The 18,503-nt window shown below is 42.7% G+C and overlaps 1 protein-coding gene across 1 annotated transcript; it reads left to right on the forward strand.

The window, feature by feature from the left end:
• The first annotated feature begins 1,064 nt into the window (after window positions 1–1,064).
• On the forward strand, window positions 1,065–17,483 carry LOC137570445 (C-C motif chemokine 20-like). Its single transcript, XM_068279114.1, has 4 exons — window positions 1,065–1,172; window positions 3,389–3,512; window positions 6,072–6,261; window positions 15,347–17,483. Exons 1-4 carry the CDS (start codon window positions 1,079–1,081, stop codon window positions 15,404–15,406), a joined length of 468 nt encoding a protein of 155 aa, XP_068135215.1. The 5' UTR covers window positions 1,065–1,078; the 3' UTR covers window positions 15,407–17,483.
• The last annotated feature ends 1,020 nt before the right edge of the window (window positions 17,484–18,503 follow it).

An 18,503-nucleotide genomic window follows, 5' to 3' on the forward strand; every position in this document is an offset into this window, starting at 1 on the left:
GACCACTTCGTAATCTCAAGCTTAGACACCCCCCCCCCACCCACCCACCCACCACCACCACCACCACCACCACCAGGTCTCAAACCTGGATTTTATGCAATTATAGCAATCATTTATTTCACCATAGTAGCAAAAGAAACAGCGTTTCGGCCAACCGGCCTTTATCAACACTTATTAAAGGACAGTTGGCCGAAACGTTGTTTGTTTTGCTACTATGGTGAAATAAATTATTGCTGTAATTGCAGAAAATCTAGTTTTGAGACCCAGATATCCTTTTTCTTTGCTGCATGTACTTGCACCTATAGTGGATCCGGGTTTGGACTGGTTGACTCCCTGATGTTGAATGCTGCAGTGTGAGCTTTTGGACTTTCATTTTACCTATACTGGGGGAACCTATAACTGGTTACCGATACTGGGGGCACCTATTTCTGGCCACCTATACTGGGGCCACCTATGCCTGGCTACCTATACTGGGGCATCTATTTCTGGCCACCTATACTGGGGCCACCTATGCCTGGCTACCTATACTGGGGCACCTATTCCTGGCTATCTATACTGGGGGAACCTATACCTGGCTATCTATACTGCAAGTACCTATTCCTGGCTACCTATACTGGGGGCACCTATACCTGGCTACCATACGGGGGTGAGGGAGTGGGGCACATACAGGGGGGGTGAGGGGCGGGTCCAAATTCCACATTGACGCCCCAAGGTCTGTAACTAAGCCACTGCCTTGTAGAAGTGCTAAATTTTAAGACACAACCTTTTCAGAGGCAGAAAAAGCTGTTTGAAACTATATTTGAAATCAGATATAAACAAAACAGAATGTTTGAAAATGTACTGCAATACCTGATATTAATTGGGCGATAGTTTTAGTTGAGTAGTAGCTTCTTTAGCTGAGGAGGGATTGAGAAAGCAACAGAATCACCTGGGGATTTTCCTAACTTCTACTTTCCATTCATCAACAGTCGAGTATGACTCCTCCCCCTCTGGGAGGTGTATAGAATCTGCAGAGACTATATGTAACAATGCAGCGTGCTGCACATAATCAGTTGTTGTTAGTGGTCAGGACAGGAAGATGCTCCCACCCAGCCATCTGTCCAGCGTTCTGCTGCTTGTGGTCACATATCTCTGCTCCGGCATCCTGTGTTCAGAGAAAACGCTGATTGACTGTAAGTATTGCCCTGCTTACTTCATGCTTGCTATTGAAAACTTGACAAAACTAAAAAAAAAAAAAAAGTGTAAAAAACATTATATGTTTCTGAGTAGATGTTCTACAAATAATGCCATAATTATTCTAAAAATATACAAACAAGTTAATTGACTTCCCCCTAAATTGGCCTGTAATAGGAACTATGATAGGGATTAGATTTTGACAAGACTACATACTGTGTCAAGAGTTGCGAAAAATTTCAGCAATACTAAATAAATAAAATAAATACTACCAGCTTACCTAGTTTATGAAGGCAAAATGAGCATTCACTGAAATGTGATAACCAATCAGAGATCAGCAGCTATAACTCTTCATCATCTGAAATAGCGGACAGTGAGATTGGTGGGTGTATACATAGTGAGTGGGCTAATAAGAATTACTGCAGGGACTTTTACCTATTAAAGTTAGAACTTCAATCAGAGTGAGCCCCCCCCCCCCCCCCTTCCTTCTTCCCACCATTCCTTTTGATTGTAAGGGAGGGCAGGGCTCACCCTTTTGTGCCTTGAAATTTTGTATTCATCATGTTACGTTTGTGAATAAAATTACTAATTCTGTGTTTTATACCCAGTGTCTATATTTGGTGTACACCATTGTCTGTATTATTATGTACCCCATTTTTGTTTCTTACTAGTTCACAGTGCCACAGAATATGTTGGCGCTTTAAAAATCGAAAATGATAAGAATTGCTGTTTAAATTCTCATTGTTCAGCTTCCTCCTCACTTCTTATTCTCAGTAAACAAAGCCACAGGTATACGAAGTGAGGGTATATTGCAAAATGGGACCCAGACAGCAAAAAAACCTAATAACCTTTCATTCAATTTCCCAATAAAGGATATGTAGGATGTTATGTCTATGTATGACCCCAATGGCCAGTGATTATGCATTTTCTGTTCTCAGTAACAATGGTTACTGGAACAAGAAGTAAGGTGACATTTTTCCCATGGGGATTCAAGCAGAAATTATATTTTCAAAGTGGACCTAAACTAATAACCTTTAAAGAAAAACATTTCTTCATTACAACTTATAGAACTCCTACAATAAAAGTATTTACTTCCTGGACATTACTGGGAGCACAGAAAGGGTTAACCTCAAGTGTTTAACCTTCAGTGTTTCACACAGTGGCACAGCTTAGCTGATAGCCCTGATTAACACATGTTGATTACTAGCTGATAAGGGTTAATTAGACAGGCTTATCTCTCTAAACACACACACAGTGAATTTCTCAGAAACTATGTGTTTTTTTCCTTGTCTGGTGTGCAACATTTTAGGTCCGCTTGCCTTTATAACTTTATCTAAAGCAAATCTAAAAGTTGCAATGAGCATTGCACTGTAAATAAATGGATGGTGGTAAAATTCTTTAACAGTGGAAAATCGACACAGCAGATCTAAAGCACGGAAAGTGGACCGAATACAAAGTCAAACTCCACAATAATCTGTAGGACAGAGTCAGAGAGGGGGCAGACATATCTGCTGCGCCATTCATTTTATTTTACCTTTCTGTGTGTGTTTCTGCTCCCTTTGTGGAGTAAACTACATTCACCTGCATGACTCCCTTCATAAATTTAGACTTCCAAAACTTAAAGGGTACCTGTGCTTTTAAAATGCAAATGTAAGATACTCACCTTAGTAGAGGGATGCCTCTGGATAATCCATATGCCTCCCCATTCCCCTCTATCTCTCAGTTCCAGTGCTAGGACCCCCAACACCTCAAAAAGGGCTTGTCGATGGTAATATGGTCACACTGCACAGGTGCATGGTGGCTCAGCATGTGCTTAATCCACTACACACAAGCGACTCCATGCTACTGCACAGGAGTGAGCAGTCCTGCACCTGAACAGTGTGGTCACACCGGCTCACAAAACGGAAGCCTGGCCACAAACTTACAGGGGATCCGGGCATCCAGCGGTGGTCTCAAGGAGGACGGGGAAGCCTCTGAAGGATCCAGAGTCTTACCAGCAAGGTAAGTATCTGACTTTTGTGTTCGTAAAAGTCACGGGTTTGCTGTAAACATTTATTTTAAGGGCAAGGCGTTAGGCATTCGCCTGCAGCAGGAATAGCAAGCCGGATGTAATCTGAATAACTAGGCTGACAACACAGAATGGAAACAAGTGTGTTAACCATTTCTAGTGACCCACAGACCTCCCCATTAACGACTGCTTGATTTCACATTGCAGACCGGAGACCCATCAGAGTCCAGGTGACTTGCTGTACTGCAGTATCTCGAGCACAGCTGAAAGGTCATTCCATAACAGATTTCAAGATCCAATCTCCACTTAACCAATGTGTTTATGCTGTCATGTGAGTATTAATGCTAAATGTTTCTTTAACTACATCGCCAATTTGCCATGAACAGTGCATGTACTACTCTCTAGCATTGCATTTAATTACAAGATGAATGAATATGATTGAAGCAAGTTAAGGCTATTAGGCACCCTATAGTGTAAAAGACACAATAGCATGGATCTGTTATTAATCACACACTCTGGGCAACAGCCACCCTAGGCAGTGGCCTATGCAGAATTCAGGCCTGGGGCCTTGCTTCCATTTGCCCGTTGCTGATCGTGTTTTCAGCCATGTGCAGTGATGCGATCTGCAGGGACATCAGAAGTGCATAGAGTGTCCCCATCCATGCATTGAGGTTCACTGCAGAATCCCAACACCTGGCTGCATTACATGCACAGCGGGGAAATCACATTGCAACACAGTACCATGCGTCACGAGTCGACAACCACCTGCATTGCATGCACTGTTCAGATGGAAACAAGTGCTTAGGGATGATGGAAAAAGTGACAGTACAGAGTACAAAGTATCTGCATGATGTAAGTCTACATGAAGTGAGAGGAATACAGAGGCTGCCATCTTCACTCCCTTACAAACACTGCCAGTTGCCTGGCTGTCATGCTTAGCTTTAGGTTTTAGTGGGTTCTGTGACCCACACCTGCAACAACCATGCAGCCAGTGGAGTCAGACCAGAGTCATAACATCTAGTCTGCATGCTCATTCTGGGCCAGTGACCTAAAGCGTACCTCCCAACATTTGGAGATAAGGAAGAGGGACACTTAGGCCACACCCCTGCCACACACGCCCAACACACCCCTAGTCACACAAACCATAAAGATTTCATAGGAAAAATATGTTGTTTTATCATTCAAATCACACTGGTCCTTTCTATCCTGGTTCATTTTCCTTCATATTAACATTTGAATATAAAGAAATATAACAATTTAAAGGATATAAATAACATTTAGAGTACCGCATATAAAAGACATTTTTTTTCAGTAGAAAAATACATATATTTACAAAGATCTGTATATCAGTCCTGAAAGAGGGACACATGGGGAAGAAAGAGGGACAGAGGTGTTTGGTTCCCAAAGAGGGACTGTGCCTCCAAAAGAGGGACAATTGGGAGCTATGCTAAAGTATTAAGGGCATTGCATCAGCACAGACGTCAGGCAACCGGCATTGTTTTTAAAGAATTCAAATGACTGCCTCCGTATTCCCCTCACTTAATGTTCCTGTTCACCCAAAGTAATACTGTATACCCATTATAATATATTTAAGCTAGGCTTAGGTTTACGTATACTAACACTTCAAGCAGATTTATGAGGTAGAAGAAGGCGAAGGAAGAAGAGAGACGCCAGGGAACATATAGTGGGGAGTCAGAGACGTAGGAGGAAAGAAGTACCAGCAGCAAGAAACTGCTTATCACTGGTTATCTGCAAAAACAACATTTTCTCAAAATAATGCCTCAACCCCACAACAGCAGCAGCTATTTCCGGCATGTAACATGACTGCAGCATTGAGCAAGTATACCACAGTGTTCCTATAGGCCAAAATGCCTTTCTTTCAGTCCTGAAATGTGTGCTATGTCTCCATCACATGCACATACAATACTCTCACATTTGATGAATATATTAGAAATTGACAGAATGGTGCAAAGTGCACAATGGTGAGAAATCCAAAAAAGCAGTTCTGACACTTTTGGACTTTTACAACATACAGCAATGTACCTGTTATCCCCGAACTCAGGCAACTGGAAGTCTCAACTAACCGGCATGCCTGAGGGAATAATGGGGCTAATGTTATGGGGCTTTTGAAAGCAAGATTTACTAACTGATTGTCCGGCCGCCTTCTTCAGCAAATCCTGCACCTCCAAGCGGCTTTCCAGTGTCCATGCATGGCTCTTGTCACGTGACCCTATGTGTGTCAGGTGACACGCCGGGAGCCGTACACTGAGGATGCTGGAAAGCTGCATAGAAGAAGGTAGTCGGAGGTTCAGTGAGTATTCCCTGCTTCTCCAGGGGTAGGGAGGTAGTACTTGTATTGCCAGTTCAAGCAACCGGCAAGCATGTGTGTCTGGCATCAGGCCATCCCTGCCTGTCCTGGATTCTGGGGGTCTTACTGTATTTATTTCCTTTTAAACTTTACCAGTTGCCTGGCAGTCCTGCTGATCTTCTGGCATTGCCAGTGTCAATCAGACACCTGAAACCAGCATATGGCTAATCCAGTTCAGTTAGAGCAGAGAGCACCTGACCTTCATGCTTGTTCAGGGTTATGGCTAAAGTTATAAGAGACACAGGATCAGCAGAATAGCCAGGCAACTTGCTGTAAATAAACATCCTTCTCACCTCAGGTTCCCTAAGACGTAGTTTGCAAACATATTGGAGGAACCCACTGTCCACACTGAGTAAAAACATTGCTCATTCACTGAGCTTGTGAAGATACCATTACAGAGAAACATATTCTGGAGTGCTGTGTGCTTCAGCCTGCTGTTCGTAGTCTGTGCTATACACGTTAACATTATCTCACGATCCTCTTCCCATCTATTTCATGGTCTTTGCTTGTTTATTCCTTTAGATTCCACACTAAGAAGAGTGAGTCCTTCTGTGTTGACCCCAGAGCTAAATGGGCACAGAAAAAAGTGAAAGTGTTAAGCAATGGAACATTTCAACTACCCAGGAGTGGAAAAGGCAAAAAAGGTGGCAAGGGAGAAAAGAGAGGAAAAGGTGGAAAGAAACAGAACAAGAAGAAAAATAACATGCCATTGGTAAGTAGGAACATAAAATTGCACTCTAAGGTCTGATTTACCTCACATGATTATATATCCTAACCTCAGGTTCACAGCAATCCTTGAATAATAAAGGAACTGCTATCTGCATATGGTGGATAACACAACACACCTGACCATGCAGTGGCTCTGGGGCTGCAGAGGTAGCCATAGACTAGTAACGGTAGACTAGTGACCAGTGGGCGGCATTGCAGGAAGTGAGGTGAGCGGTGGAACGCTGCGCTGGAATGGAAGAAGGGAGGTGAGTCATTGCTGCCCGGCCGGCTCGCTGATTACATTTAATGCTGGTAAAATAGCTGGAGGGGGAGCACAGTCGGGGGGAGCCCAAGGTGAGGGAGGGGGTCTGATCCCCCTCCCCACCGCTGTGCACGCTGCTCCCCCTTCCTGGCAGCTACCCCCTCCAGGCTACCTATACTGGGGGAAATGTTACTACCTGGGGGCAGGGGTAGCAGCCTCACAAGTTTGCCTCAGGTGGAAAAAAATCTAGAACCGGTCCTGCTTCCTTATTCATGGAAGCAGACATAATGTTAACATTCTGTGCTTTTAAATGAGCTTTTCTTCCATCTTTGCCATGGCAGTCATGTGACACGGGGAAGAGATCAAATTACAACTTGTGATTAGATACAAATGATGGGGAATTAGACAGGCTAAACTCTCTAAACACATACAGGGTGCATTTCCCTATGTTTTTCTTCTGTCTTGTTCACTTTAACAACTTCTATTGTAATCACCTCTTCAAGTTCCGCAACAGCGCTTAGCTTCCCACTGAAGAAGATAGTGCTGTGTTTAACTGTTTAAATTCTGTTCTGCTACCAGTGTTTTTTCTGGTTGTACATTTTTGCTTTAAAGAATCCTTTAGAGCAAATAAGAAATGTTGAGTTTTATACCACTTGAAGTAACAATAACGTAGAAAGATGAGTCAGGGTAGGGCCCCCGTAGGACTTTTATATCAGCAGCTGGTCAGTAAATGAGCCAGAGCATAAACATTCAAAAAGTCAGGGGTGTAGCAATAGCTATAGCATCTGCTATGGGGCCCTGGAGCAGAGGGGCCTAGATGGTACTTAATGTATTCACCATTAACTTTTTTGTGTTTCTCCATCCAGACTTTGTCTCAGTGCCCGTTAACTATGTGAAATGTTTGATTGCATGATAATGTAAATTTCCCAGTTAACTCATATCTATAGGGTAGGAACAGGTTGCATTCCTTAAAGTGAACCTCCAGACTAAAAATCTACTCAGCAGCACTGAAAAGGCTTGGTGTTTCTTTAACAGTTTCACAGCATCAGAACTTTGTTTTTCTTACCCAATCTTCATTTTTAGCTGCACCGCAGCTTAGCTCTTCCCCCTCAAAGAAATCTGCCCAGGCATTTTTCCCCTTATTGCTGTGCAAAGCATGATGAGATTTCTGATATTGTGGTTCTCCTTCTGCTGTTTTGGCGCAAACTTGTTTTTTATAATTTTGAATTTGAGATTTGAAGCCTAGGAGGGGTGATCACGACACAAGACAGTTGGAACTGTGTCTCATGCTCCCTGTCACCTCCTTTCAACCAAACAGATGGCTGCCCCCCATGACAAAGATGGCAGCCCCCATGAAATCACAAACATGTGCCTGTTCTTTTAAAACAAGGAGGGTAAGAGATTATATTACCTATCTATTTTAATTAACATAGCTAATGTAACTTAATGACGGTATGTTTGTTTAGGCTGAAGTTCCCCTTTAAGAGTGCCTACATCTGAGGGCCCAATGAAAGTTTTGCTATGGGGCCCCAACACCACTGCAAGAAATAGAGAACTTATATAGCTACAGAGCAGGTGTTTATAACAAAGTATTGCACAACTATAAGAGAGCGAAACTGCTTACCTGTCCCTGGTGAGAGTGCATTGCTGAGTCACAGAATGACTAAATACAGGTTTTTCTTGTAAAAATTGCTGTTTACTTCTTGAATGGTTAAAGGATATCTATTGCAAAAGAATGTATTATTGTATGTGTGTCCTGTATCCTATTATCATCATTTGCTGTGTGCAAAAATGTATTCTAACATCTGATTGCTACAAGCATTGGTACATTGTATAATCAGCTGAAGTCACCCCTACTGCTATTGGCACAGTCCTATTTACGTAAAATTGAAATTTTACTTGGAATAATTATTATTATTATTTATTGTATTTATAAAGCGCCAACATATTACGCAGCGCTGCACAATAGATGAATGGGTTAACATACAAGGTAGAACATACGGAAACTCACAACAAAACAAGATCATGCAAATTATTTGATAACAATACAGTGTCATAGGTCAAAATAGAGACTGTTCTAGTCCACAAGAGGGGTGATGTCAGTAAGATTGCATAATCAAGCTGGAAACTCTAGGGAGGAGGGCCCTGCCAGAGGCTTATAATCTAAGGGGTGGGGGTGGAGACAATAGGTGTATCTTTTGAGAGGGTGTCTAATAGACATATTATGGTGCTGGTGTAGGGGGGTATGCAAGCATGAAGAGGTGAGTCTTGAGAGCTTGTTTGAAGGTATTAAAGGTGGCGGCGAGTCTGACGGCTGGTGAGAGCGAGTTCCAGAGAGTAGGGGCAGCCCTGGTGAAGTCCTGCAATCGTGCATGTGACTAAGTTATGCGTAGTGCGACTGGAAGGCTTGAGAGAATAAAGTTGGTCATACACGTATCAATTTTTCCCACTAAATCCAGCCAATTCAATCACTCTGATTTAATCTGCTAGAAATTAATGTAGGCCGTTCCATAGTTTGATGATTGAACCGAATTTCAGTTGAAATTGGTCAAATAGATTGCGTGGTTCAGACGGGAAAACTTGGTCAATCAGGAACTAACTTCATCCCGGTCAGTAGCTGATACCCCCTTTCCCATAAATCTTTACCTTTTCTCTTATAGGTCTTCAGGGGGGTCTGTATGGCTAATATTGGGGTGCACCCCCTCCCTCAGTGTGTTGTCATGACCAAGGTCCTGACAGTTTTCTGTCTGTGAACCTTGTTGCATTGTGGAAAATAACATTGTGTTGGAAATAACTTTTTCCAACTGCCAAGCAAGGGATATCTCCCTCTGTGCAGACGTAGAACTCTCAGAAACAAACATTCCTTACAGATCACCTGGCAGAACTATATAACTAAATATAACCACCAGTAGTAAATTTTTAAATGTTAATAAGGAAGAGGAAAGATTTTATAATGGACAATGACTGACTAAATAACGTATCAATGAATATTGTAAAAATAAGCAATTTTATTAATTATGTTATTTTCACTACAGTTCCTCTTTAAAGCTAATGTCAACTGAAATTTAAAAACAAACAAACGGATACTTACCTATTGAGAGGGAGGGCTCTGGGTCCTATAGAGCCTTCCCACTCCTCTCCCAGTCCCCTCGTTCCAGCGCTGTCAATCGGTCACCATGGGAGGCTTTGGAAGTCTTTGGGAGCCTGAGTGCTACCGAAGATGGACTGCTTTGTACTGCGCATGCGTGAGGCCATGATTGTGCAGGCGCAGTACTGAGCCACCTGTGTTCTGGAGCACTTGGGCTCTCGAAGACATCTGAAGCCTCCCGCAGTGGCACAGAGCAGTATTCGACCGATTGCTGCTAAGGAGGGTAACAGCGCTGGAATGAGGGGACAGTGAGAGGAGCGGGAAGGCTCTAAGCAGTGTTCCCCAACCCTGTCCTCAAGGCCCACCAACAGTGCATGTTTTGTGGAAATCCACAGAGGTAGTTTATCAGCTCTGCTTAGACACTAATTACCTCACCTGTGAATGTTTGTGGTTTCCTGCAAAACATGTACTGTCGTGGGCCTTGAGGACAGGGTTGGGGAACTCTGCTCTATAGGACCCAGAGCCTTCTCTTCCCATAGGTGAGTGTCTGTTTTGTTTTTTTCAGTTGACATTCATTTTAAGGGCTCATTGTGTTGCACAATACCACAATGCAATATCACATGTGAATACACTGCTCATACAATTGTATAGGAATGTTCACACCTCTGCATTGTAACACACTGTGTTATCCTAACGCAATGTCTATGGTGGCTTGCTAGGTAATGCAATTGAAATCATACATGTTCCAAAGCAATTGACCAGCTTATGAAACAATGTACATGTTATAACACGCAAAGCATGTGCTAAGTGTCTGTAATAAAGATGTGTACATCAGTGGCGTTCCTACCATAGAGCGCAGGGGGGCGTGGCCCACAGGGTGACTGACAGCTAGAGGGGGTGTCACCACGACCCCCCACAGCAGCAGAGCAGGAGGGGGAAGCAGCGTTAGAAGGAGGGGCAGTGGGGACAGCGGCGGGGAGGGGGCCATAACCCCCCTCCCTCACCTGGGACCCCTCCTTCTGCCTCTCTCCCCCTCCATAGATTACCGGCAAGTGCAGGCTCAGCGGGAGGCGTGCGGAGAATTACTCACCTCACTTCCGCATTCCAAGCACCGGAGCGCAGCGTCATGTCATCGCATGTCTCCATCTTCAATGCCGCCTGTGTTTCCTGATTAGCGGAAGCACAGTGGGTGGCATTGAAGGCGGAGATCTGTGACGAACGGGGAAGTGAGGTCAGTAATTCTCTGCACGCCTCCTGCCGAGCCTGCCCTTTCCAGTAATCTATGGAGCGGGAGAGAGGCAGAAGGAGGGGTCCCAGGTGAGGGAGGGGGGAGTCCTGGCCCCCCTCCCCATCACTGTCCCCTCTGCCCCTCCTTCTAGCGCTGTTTATCCTTCCTGGGGCATCTATACTGGGGGCAACTATACTAGCTTTACTGGGGCAACTATACTAGCTACACTGGGTGCAACTGTACAAGCTATACTGGGTGCAAATGTACAAGTTATACTGGGGGCAACTAAACTAGCTATACTGGGGGCAACTGTACTAGCTATACTGGGGGCAACTGTACTAGCTACACTGGGGGCAACTGTACTAGCTATACTGGGGGCAACTAAACTAGCTATACTGGGGGCAACTGTACTAGCTATACTGGGGGCAACTAAACTAGCTATACTGGGGGCAACTGTACTAGCTATACTGGGGGCAACTAAACTAGCTATACTGGGGGCATTTAAACTAAGTTTACTGGGGCAACTATACTAGCTATACTGGGGCAACCATACTAACTTCACTGGGGGCAACTAGCTTCACTGGGGGCAACTATACTGGGGGCAACTCTACTAGCTATTCTGGGTGCAAGTAAACTACATACACTGGGGGCAACTATACTAGCTTCACTGAGGGCAACTATACTACCTATACTGGGGGCAACTATACTACTAGGGCAACTATGCTACCTTTACTGGGGCAACTATATTACCTGTACTGGTGGCACCTATATCTGACATTACCTGATGTGGCACACTTAGTGTGCCGTATTCGCTCCTTTCTTTTCAGGGGAGGGGGGTGTCTATCATACCCAGCACCAGGTGTCAAATGCCCTAGGTACGCCACTGGTGTACATGGATATTGTTCTATTTTGTTAGGGGCCTTTAATTCCAAAATAGGTTTTTTTCCTGGAAACAGATCTGATTGTCAATAAGCTGTAATACTCCCTCAGGGACTTCAGTAAGCTATTTCTTCAATATTTAGCAGACCAGCTAGAGAAGTTGTTGGATTTGATGATGAGGTTATGATAACTGACTTGACACACAAGTCTGGAAAGCCCCACAGTGGTCACATATGGGAAAGTCCCATACTGACCACATACGAAGCTACTGTAGGCTTTTATGCTTTTCACCTATCAGAATCATTCTGATGTAACAAACTGTTCATAGGCTGTATAATTTATACAATAGCTGAATCTAAATCTGGCAAGACCACATTTATACAGAATCTGACAAAACCAACAGCATTACATACACAGTACTGGTAAAAATAGAAGGAGTGCATGGAGAAAAGAATGTGCTCTTTTTTTATTCTAAAGTTATTCACATCAGGACTGTAATAAAAACATCATCCTTTTCCTAGCAGGTTCTAAAATAATTTAGATATACCTCAGGCATTAGAAACAACACACAACAGATTCTACCATGTCATTATCTATTTAACAAAAAATAAAACTGATACACCATGGGGTGTTGAGGTCTGTAATTTAACTGGGCTGATTCTTTGCTTTTTGGGCCAGATTTGCTCATATGCTTGATATCGTTGTCCTGTTGTTTGACTCGTGTTTGGTCAAGCTTTAGGCATTGAACAGACGGCTTCACGTTTGACTCTAGAACACTGTGGTATAGAGAGACATACATAGTAAACTAAGTCATGTCAAGGTACCCAGGTGCAGTAGCTGCAAAACAGGCCCCTCCGCCACCATGCTTAACTATTGGTATCAGTTGTTTGTGCTGATATTCGTTTGATTTTCGCCAAAAGTGGTGCTGTGCATTGTGGCAAAACATCTCCACTTTGGTCTTCTTTGTCCAAAGGACCTTGTTCCAAAAATCTTGAGACTTGTTCAGATGTAACTTTGCAAACTTTAGCCAAGCTGCCATGTTCTTTTTAGAAAGGGTTATCTCCTGACAAACCTTTCAGACATACTTATTATATTAAGACTTTTTCTAATTATACTGTCATGAACTTTAACATGCTAACTAAGGTTTGTACAGTATGATATGTGGCTCAAATATTTTGCAAATTCTCTGATTATTGCACAGGCTAAATTTGCTGGGGCATCCACTGACAACTGTCTTGAATGTTTTCCACTCTCTCTCGCTGTAGAATGATGGACTTGAAGTTGCTTGGAAATGGCCTAAGAACCCTTTCCAGATTGATAAACAGCAACAATTGCTTCTCTAAGATCATTGCTGATGTCTTTCCTCCTTGGCGTTGTGTTAGCTAAATAGTCCAGACCAGCAAACTGCCAAAACTTTTTTTATAGGAGTGTTCACACTTGCTTATAATCAGTTAATAAAGTGCATTTGATTATCAGCACCCTACTGCTATTACTATTACATTCCTAATTCATGTGGAAGTGGCAAGGATCTACATAGTATTTCTCAAGCTGCTCCTGCATTTTTACTGGCCCTTTCCGGTATTTTTGGCCTTTTTCACACATAACATAATTTTTGTGAAATTTACGTATTTAGTCATCCTTGTTCGTGGTACATCTAATGCAAGTCAATGGCATCGCATTTGACGTGTGTCGAAAACAAATTTTCTACAAAAAAAAAAAATGATTGGCACTTTTCACAACAGGAATGCAATTCGTATACAATGCAAGTCAATGAAAAATTTAATTTTGAAAATATGCATAAAAAATGCACAAAACCAAAGAAGATTCAGAAATGAAAAGTCACAAATACAAGAAAACTTAGAACACTGCCAAAAATTGCAGGCTACCTTAGTCTTAAATAAAATATTCAGTTAAATAAATAATTACACATTGTAATTTGTCATGTATTGTTGTTCATTTAAGGTATTTACCTAACTTTAGGGCCTGTTAATGACCTTGGAAGTAGCTGATAAAAACATAAACATTGCAATGTTATAGTACCTGATAAAACTAGTAACTACATATTGTGATTTTATACAGTACCTGATAAAACTAATAAGAACCCATTTGCACAAATGTATAAGAGCAAATTTACACAGGATGTAATAAAACTAGTAGCAATTTATTTTCTGTTAAGCATGAATGCTCATTTGTATTGTAGGCAACGAGTGACATTTTGGATAGACCAATCATGACAGAGTAAAAGCTACCATACACTGGTCGATTGCCACCAGATCGACCAGCAGATAGATCCCTCTGTGATCAAATCTGATCAAAGAGGGATCTATTGGCTGCCTGCACTGCAAACGGATTTTGAATCGATTTCACTATGAAACCGGTTCACGATCTGTGGAGCTGCCGCAGCCCCCCGTGCATGCATTACCTGATCCGGACGGCACAAGTCCCCCGGTCTCCGCTGTCTCTTCTCCGCTCTGGGCTCCAGGGCTCCAGCTTCAATTCACTTCCTGTCGGGAGAAGTTTAAACAGTAGAGGGCGCTCTACTGTTTAAACTTCCCCCGACAGGAAGTAAGTGAAGCCAGCCGGAGCCCAGCACGGAGAAGGGACAGCGGGGACATGCACTGGCAGAACAGTTAATGTATTGCCGCTAGCGTCGGTCGTCGGACATTCAAATGCCGCTATCGACGCACTCCTGACCCGCCGGCGATCGAGCAAAATCTTCAGCGCAGACAGATCAAAGGGAACGATTGATTTCGGATGGAAATCGATCGTTCCGTCAGCATTTGCGCAACGATTTCACAGCAAATTCAATCACAGTGATTGAATCTGCTGTATATCGGCGGGAAATTGTGAAAGTGTACATACACTTTCACAATTACCCCTTAACTGTCAATGTAGGCAGGCAGGCAGAACAACACTCCCCTGTGGAGACCACAGTGGCATGGTCCATATAGCAGAGAGGTTCTGACTATTCTCCCCATTTCAGCCACACCTCCTTACTGAATGGCAGCCTATCATGACTGTTGTTAGTATCCCACCAGTAGTTAACAGTGAGAAATACAAAAAAACATTTATTATAATACTTAAAGGAGAACTGTAGTGAGAGGTATATGGAGGCTGCCATATTTGTTTCCTTTTAAGCAAGACCAGTTGCCTGGCTATCCTGCTATTCCTCTGCCTCTAATACTTTCAGCCATAGGCCCCGAACAAGCATGCAGCAGATCAGGTGTTTCTGACAATTTTGACAGATATGACAAGATTAGCTGCATGCTTGTTCCTGGTGTGATTCAGACACTTCTTCAGCCAAATAGATCAGCTGGGCTGCCCGGCAACTGGTATGGTTTAAAAGGAAATAAATATGGCAGCCTCCATATACCTCTTACTACAGCTCTCCTTTAATAGTCTTGAAGAGAAGGACAATTAAAAAGTCATGTTAGAACGGTGGGGTCTTATGGCTGATGGTGTCTGGAAAGTGATGAGGTATTTAGTTTGTACTGCCTTGCTCATCTGCTATGTGACAAAACCTCAACCTGACATCCTGCATTTCTGGGAAAATACACAATAACACAAATGTCTTCAGAACATCACACATCAAGTTTGGTTTCACACCTTTAATGCTTCTTGCTCTTTTCTAGCCTGTGACGTCTACCTGGTTTCCATCCACAACAGCAACCACTGCTCAGATAATGCCATGAGAGACAGAAGACACATCTTCTGTGCAAGGCCACAGCTGGACTGCCCCCTACAGGCCGCTCACCGATATTGTATCAGCTTCACCATTTAGGACTGAAAGCTTAATTTATGTGCTTTTTTAAGCTATTTTTGTTTATACATATTTATTTAATAGCTGAATTTTTTTACAGTTAAACATGATCATTTTAATATTAGGTTATATGGAGTAAAATGGTAAAGCTGCGAGTTTTTCTAAATATACTGTAAAATCTTACTGCAGTTTGGAACAGCCAACACTTAATTTCAGTATTAGATGGAGTGGTAAATGTATAGAATGGCTGTTCAGTTTTCACTGCTGTCTGTGTCATTGTTGGGGAGATTTCTCCTTACTCCTTGTAAGGTCACAACAGTTAAAGTGACACTGAAGAGAAAAAAAAACGTATGATATAATAATGAATTGTATGTGGAATACACGATAATTAATAGATCATTAGTAGCAAAGAAAATGGTCTCATATTTTTATTTTCAGTCATATAGGTTTTTTTTTTTATTTTAAACTATGAAATAGAGCAGAGCAAATGCCCCATTTGAACTACCCTGCAGTAAAACTTTATCTGAAGTTTTTCACTGTTTCTTTGATGTATAAGTGCTTCAGAAAATAGGACTGTCTCTGACCCAAGTTGGGTCGGAGAGCTCAGAGAAGCTCTTTTGCATAGATAACAACTGAAGTTTATTTTTTACTCTTCCTGTACTAGAAACAATACGAGACTCTTTCCTTTGTTACTAATGTTCAATTTCTTAGCTTTACTACACATACAATTCATTAGATCATAAGTTTATTTTCACTTCAGATTCCCTTTAAATGCTGAGACCCGGCTCACTCTGCTGAAAAGTAATGTTTAACAGGAGAAATATGATCTCTTAGGAACTAAGTGAATTAATTAAGGGCCAAAAAGTGAAATGCCCTAATCAGGACTACAGACAGCAATACAACCCTTATAGGGCTTCAAGCTTACTCTGCACTAAAATTAATAAATACATTTTTGTCTGCAGTACACTTTAAAGGAATACTGAGCTAGTGGGGAGGCCCGGGAGTCTACCAGGTCTCCCGATGCTCTTCCGATCCTCTCCGGGGTGCACCTGTCCACCCTGAAAGAGCTGGCTATTGTGCATGCGCGGGCCCATCTGTGCACCGTCTCGTTTGCACTCCCGTGGCAGGGAGCATTTTGCCCATGCGCAGTTTATGTCTTTGGGAAATTCACAAGCGCAGAAAGCTCACAGCCATGGAACCGCGATTGAAGAGGCATGCGGACAGGCCCCAGCATGGGCAGTAGCCTCCAACCCTGGTCAACCCTCGGAAACTGTTGTCTGGAATCTGGTCAGCGTGTCTGAGTAGCACCTGTACATTCTATGATATAGTGTAATAGTGTGTAGTGTAACACATGTAGGTTACAATGATCATTTCCCCATTCATCAGAGCAACTGGAACAACTGATGAATGGTCACATTCCGTGGTTGTAATAGCAAAATGTCTCCATCACAAGATTGGCATCCCCTTATGGCTGATTGCTTTAAACAATAGCTAAATTATGTGCCACACAGACCTAGCTCTTGTTTGTCTGGCCACAGATAAGATATTCGCCACCCGGCTTAGCCAACAATCCACTGACCCCAAATCCACTAGATTACCAGTCATAGTAAGGAATTACCCAGAGTCTACTAATACTGGCAACATCTACCAGCTCCCCGGCATAGACACTAAAATGTGTAGCACTGGGCTGGGCTAAACCCTCTATATACAGACGTCTGATGTCAGAATGTCTTGATGGCATCACTTCATACCTGCACAGGTAACTGCCTGCTGATCTCTATGGGCAGGGTTACACTTTAGTTACATAGCCCGGTGATGCTGTTTGCTCTCCTACCCATAATCCCCCCTCCCTGGCTGTTCCCCAGGATTGCTTGATAGTGGATTTTGTGCTTTCTTGTGACAGTAACTGTTAGCAGCATTCATATACCAAATATGTTCTATTGCACTTTACTGTATTTTGTAAACTGACAATGTTGCTTTTGTTCAAGCTCAATAAACATTTTTATATATATGTGGCGTCTTTTCCTTTCCTAAAACCTGACTGCACAGATACTTCCAGTGAGAATGATTGCCAGGGATCGTAATAATGCACAATAATAGCAGTGCGAAGAGACAGGACCCAGCACTGTCTATAAAACCAGCAATACCAGCACAAATCAGTGAAGATACAGCAAATAGGGCAAGCAGAGACTATGTTTCAAGAGGAGCCTTCTCTCTTTATCAAGCCAACCTGCCCACACAGGGCATGTTAGTCTGTGCAGGCGCAGTATGCGCCCAATGATGTGGGCATGGCCGCGCGGGCCCGCGTATGCGCAGAAGGGTACACATTACAGCAGGGAGCACCAGTGCTGCAGTGAGGGACTAAGAAGACATCTAGAGGCTGGAAGAAGCCCTTGGTAATTAAACATTGTTTTTTTTATTTCACCTCAGGAGTCCTTTAAAGCATAGGTTCTCAACGTGCGGTACGCGTACCCCAGGGGGTACTTCTGATGGTTCCAGGGGTACTCAGGCTTCATATACTTAACCAAGAATAACAAATTTAGAGTTTTAGAAATTCATAAATCTTATTTAAAAAAAACAAAACACCAAATTAGTGTTATAGCTAATGAAAAGCAATAGTAAATGCTTTGAAAATTGTTTAGAACCAATTATCATGTACTACGATTAAATATATATTTGTCAAGGGGTACTTGTGAAAATGTTTACTATGCTAGGGGGTACTTGGTGAGTACAGGGTTTTAAAAGGGGTAAATACCAATAAAATGTTGAGAAACACTGCTTTAAAGGTTATACTGTAAATATAAGTGTATAGTATTGACTGTCCCAGATGAATGAATACAGTTTCTAATTGCTTATGCATGTTTCTCAGCCATGTATGGAGCTTTATTACATCTAATTAGTTAGAGTTGCACTACAGTCTGACTGCAGAGGAAGTGTCATTTACAGACCTGGATGTTTAACCCTTATGGTGAGGAAAAGAAAAAAAGGAACACAGCTTAAAGAGACTCTGAAGTCTCCCTATAATGAGG

Source organism: Hyperolius riggenbachi, chromosome 4, assembly GCF_040937935.1.
Source record: "Hyperolius riggenbachi isolate aHypRig1 chromosome 4, aHypRig1.pri, whole genome shotgun sequence".
NCBI classification, from domain to species: Eukaryota; Metazoa; Chordata; class Amphibia; order Anura; family Hyperoliidae; genus Hyperolius; species Hyperolius riggenbachi.

Bases quoted from the DNA above. Each gene is read 5' to 3' on its own strand.
- LOC137570445 (XM_068279114.1), top strand. From the start codon at position 1,079: ATGCTCCCACCCAGCCATCTGTCCAGCGTTCTGCTGCTTGTGGTCACA. The intron at 1,173-3,388 runs GTAAGTATTGCC...TTCACATTGCAG, and splicing joins AGAGAAAACGCTGATTGACT to ACCGGAGACCCATCAGAGTC. The intron at 3,513-6,071 runs GTGAGTATTAAT...TTATTCCTTTAG, and splicing joins CAATGTGTTTATGCTGTCAT to ATTCCACACTAAGAAGAGTG.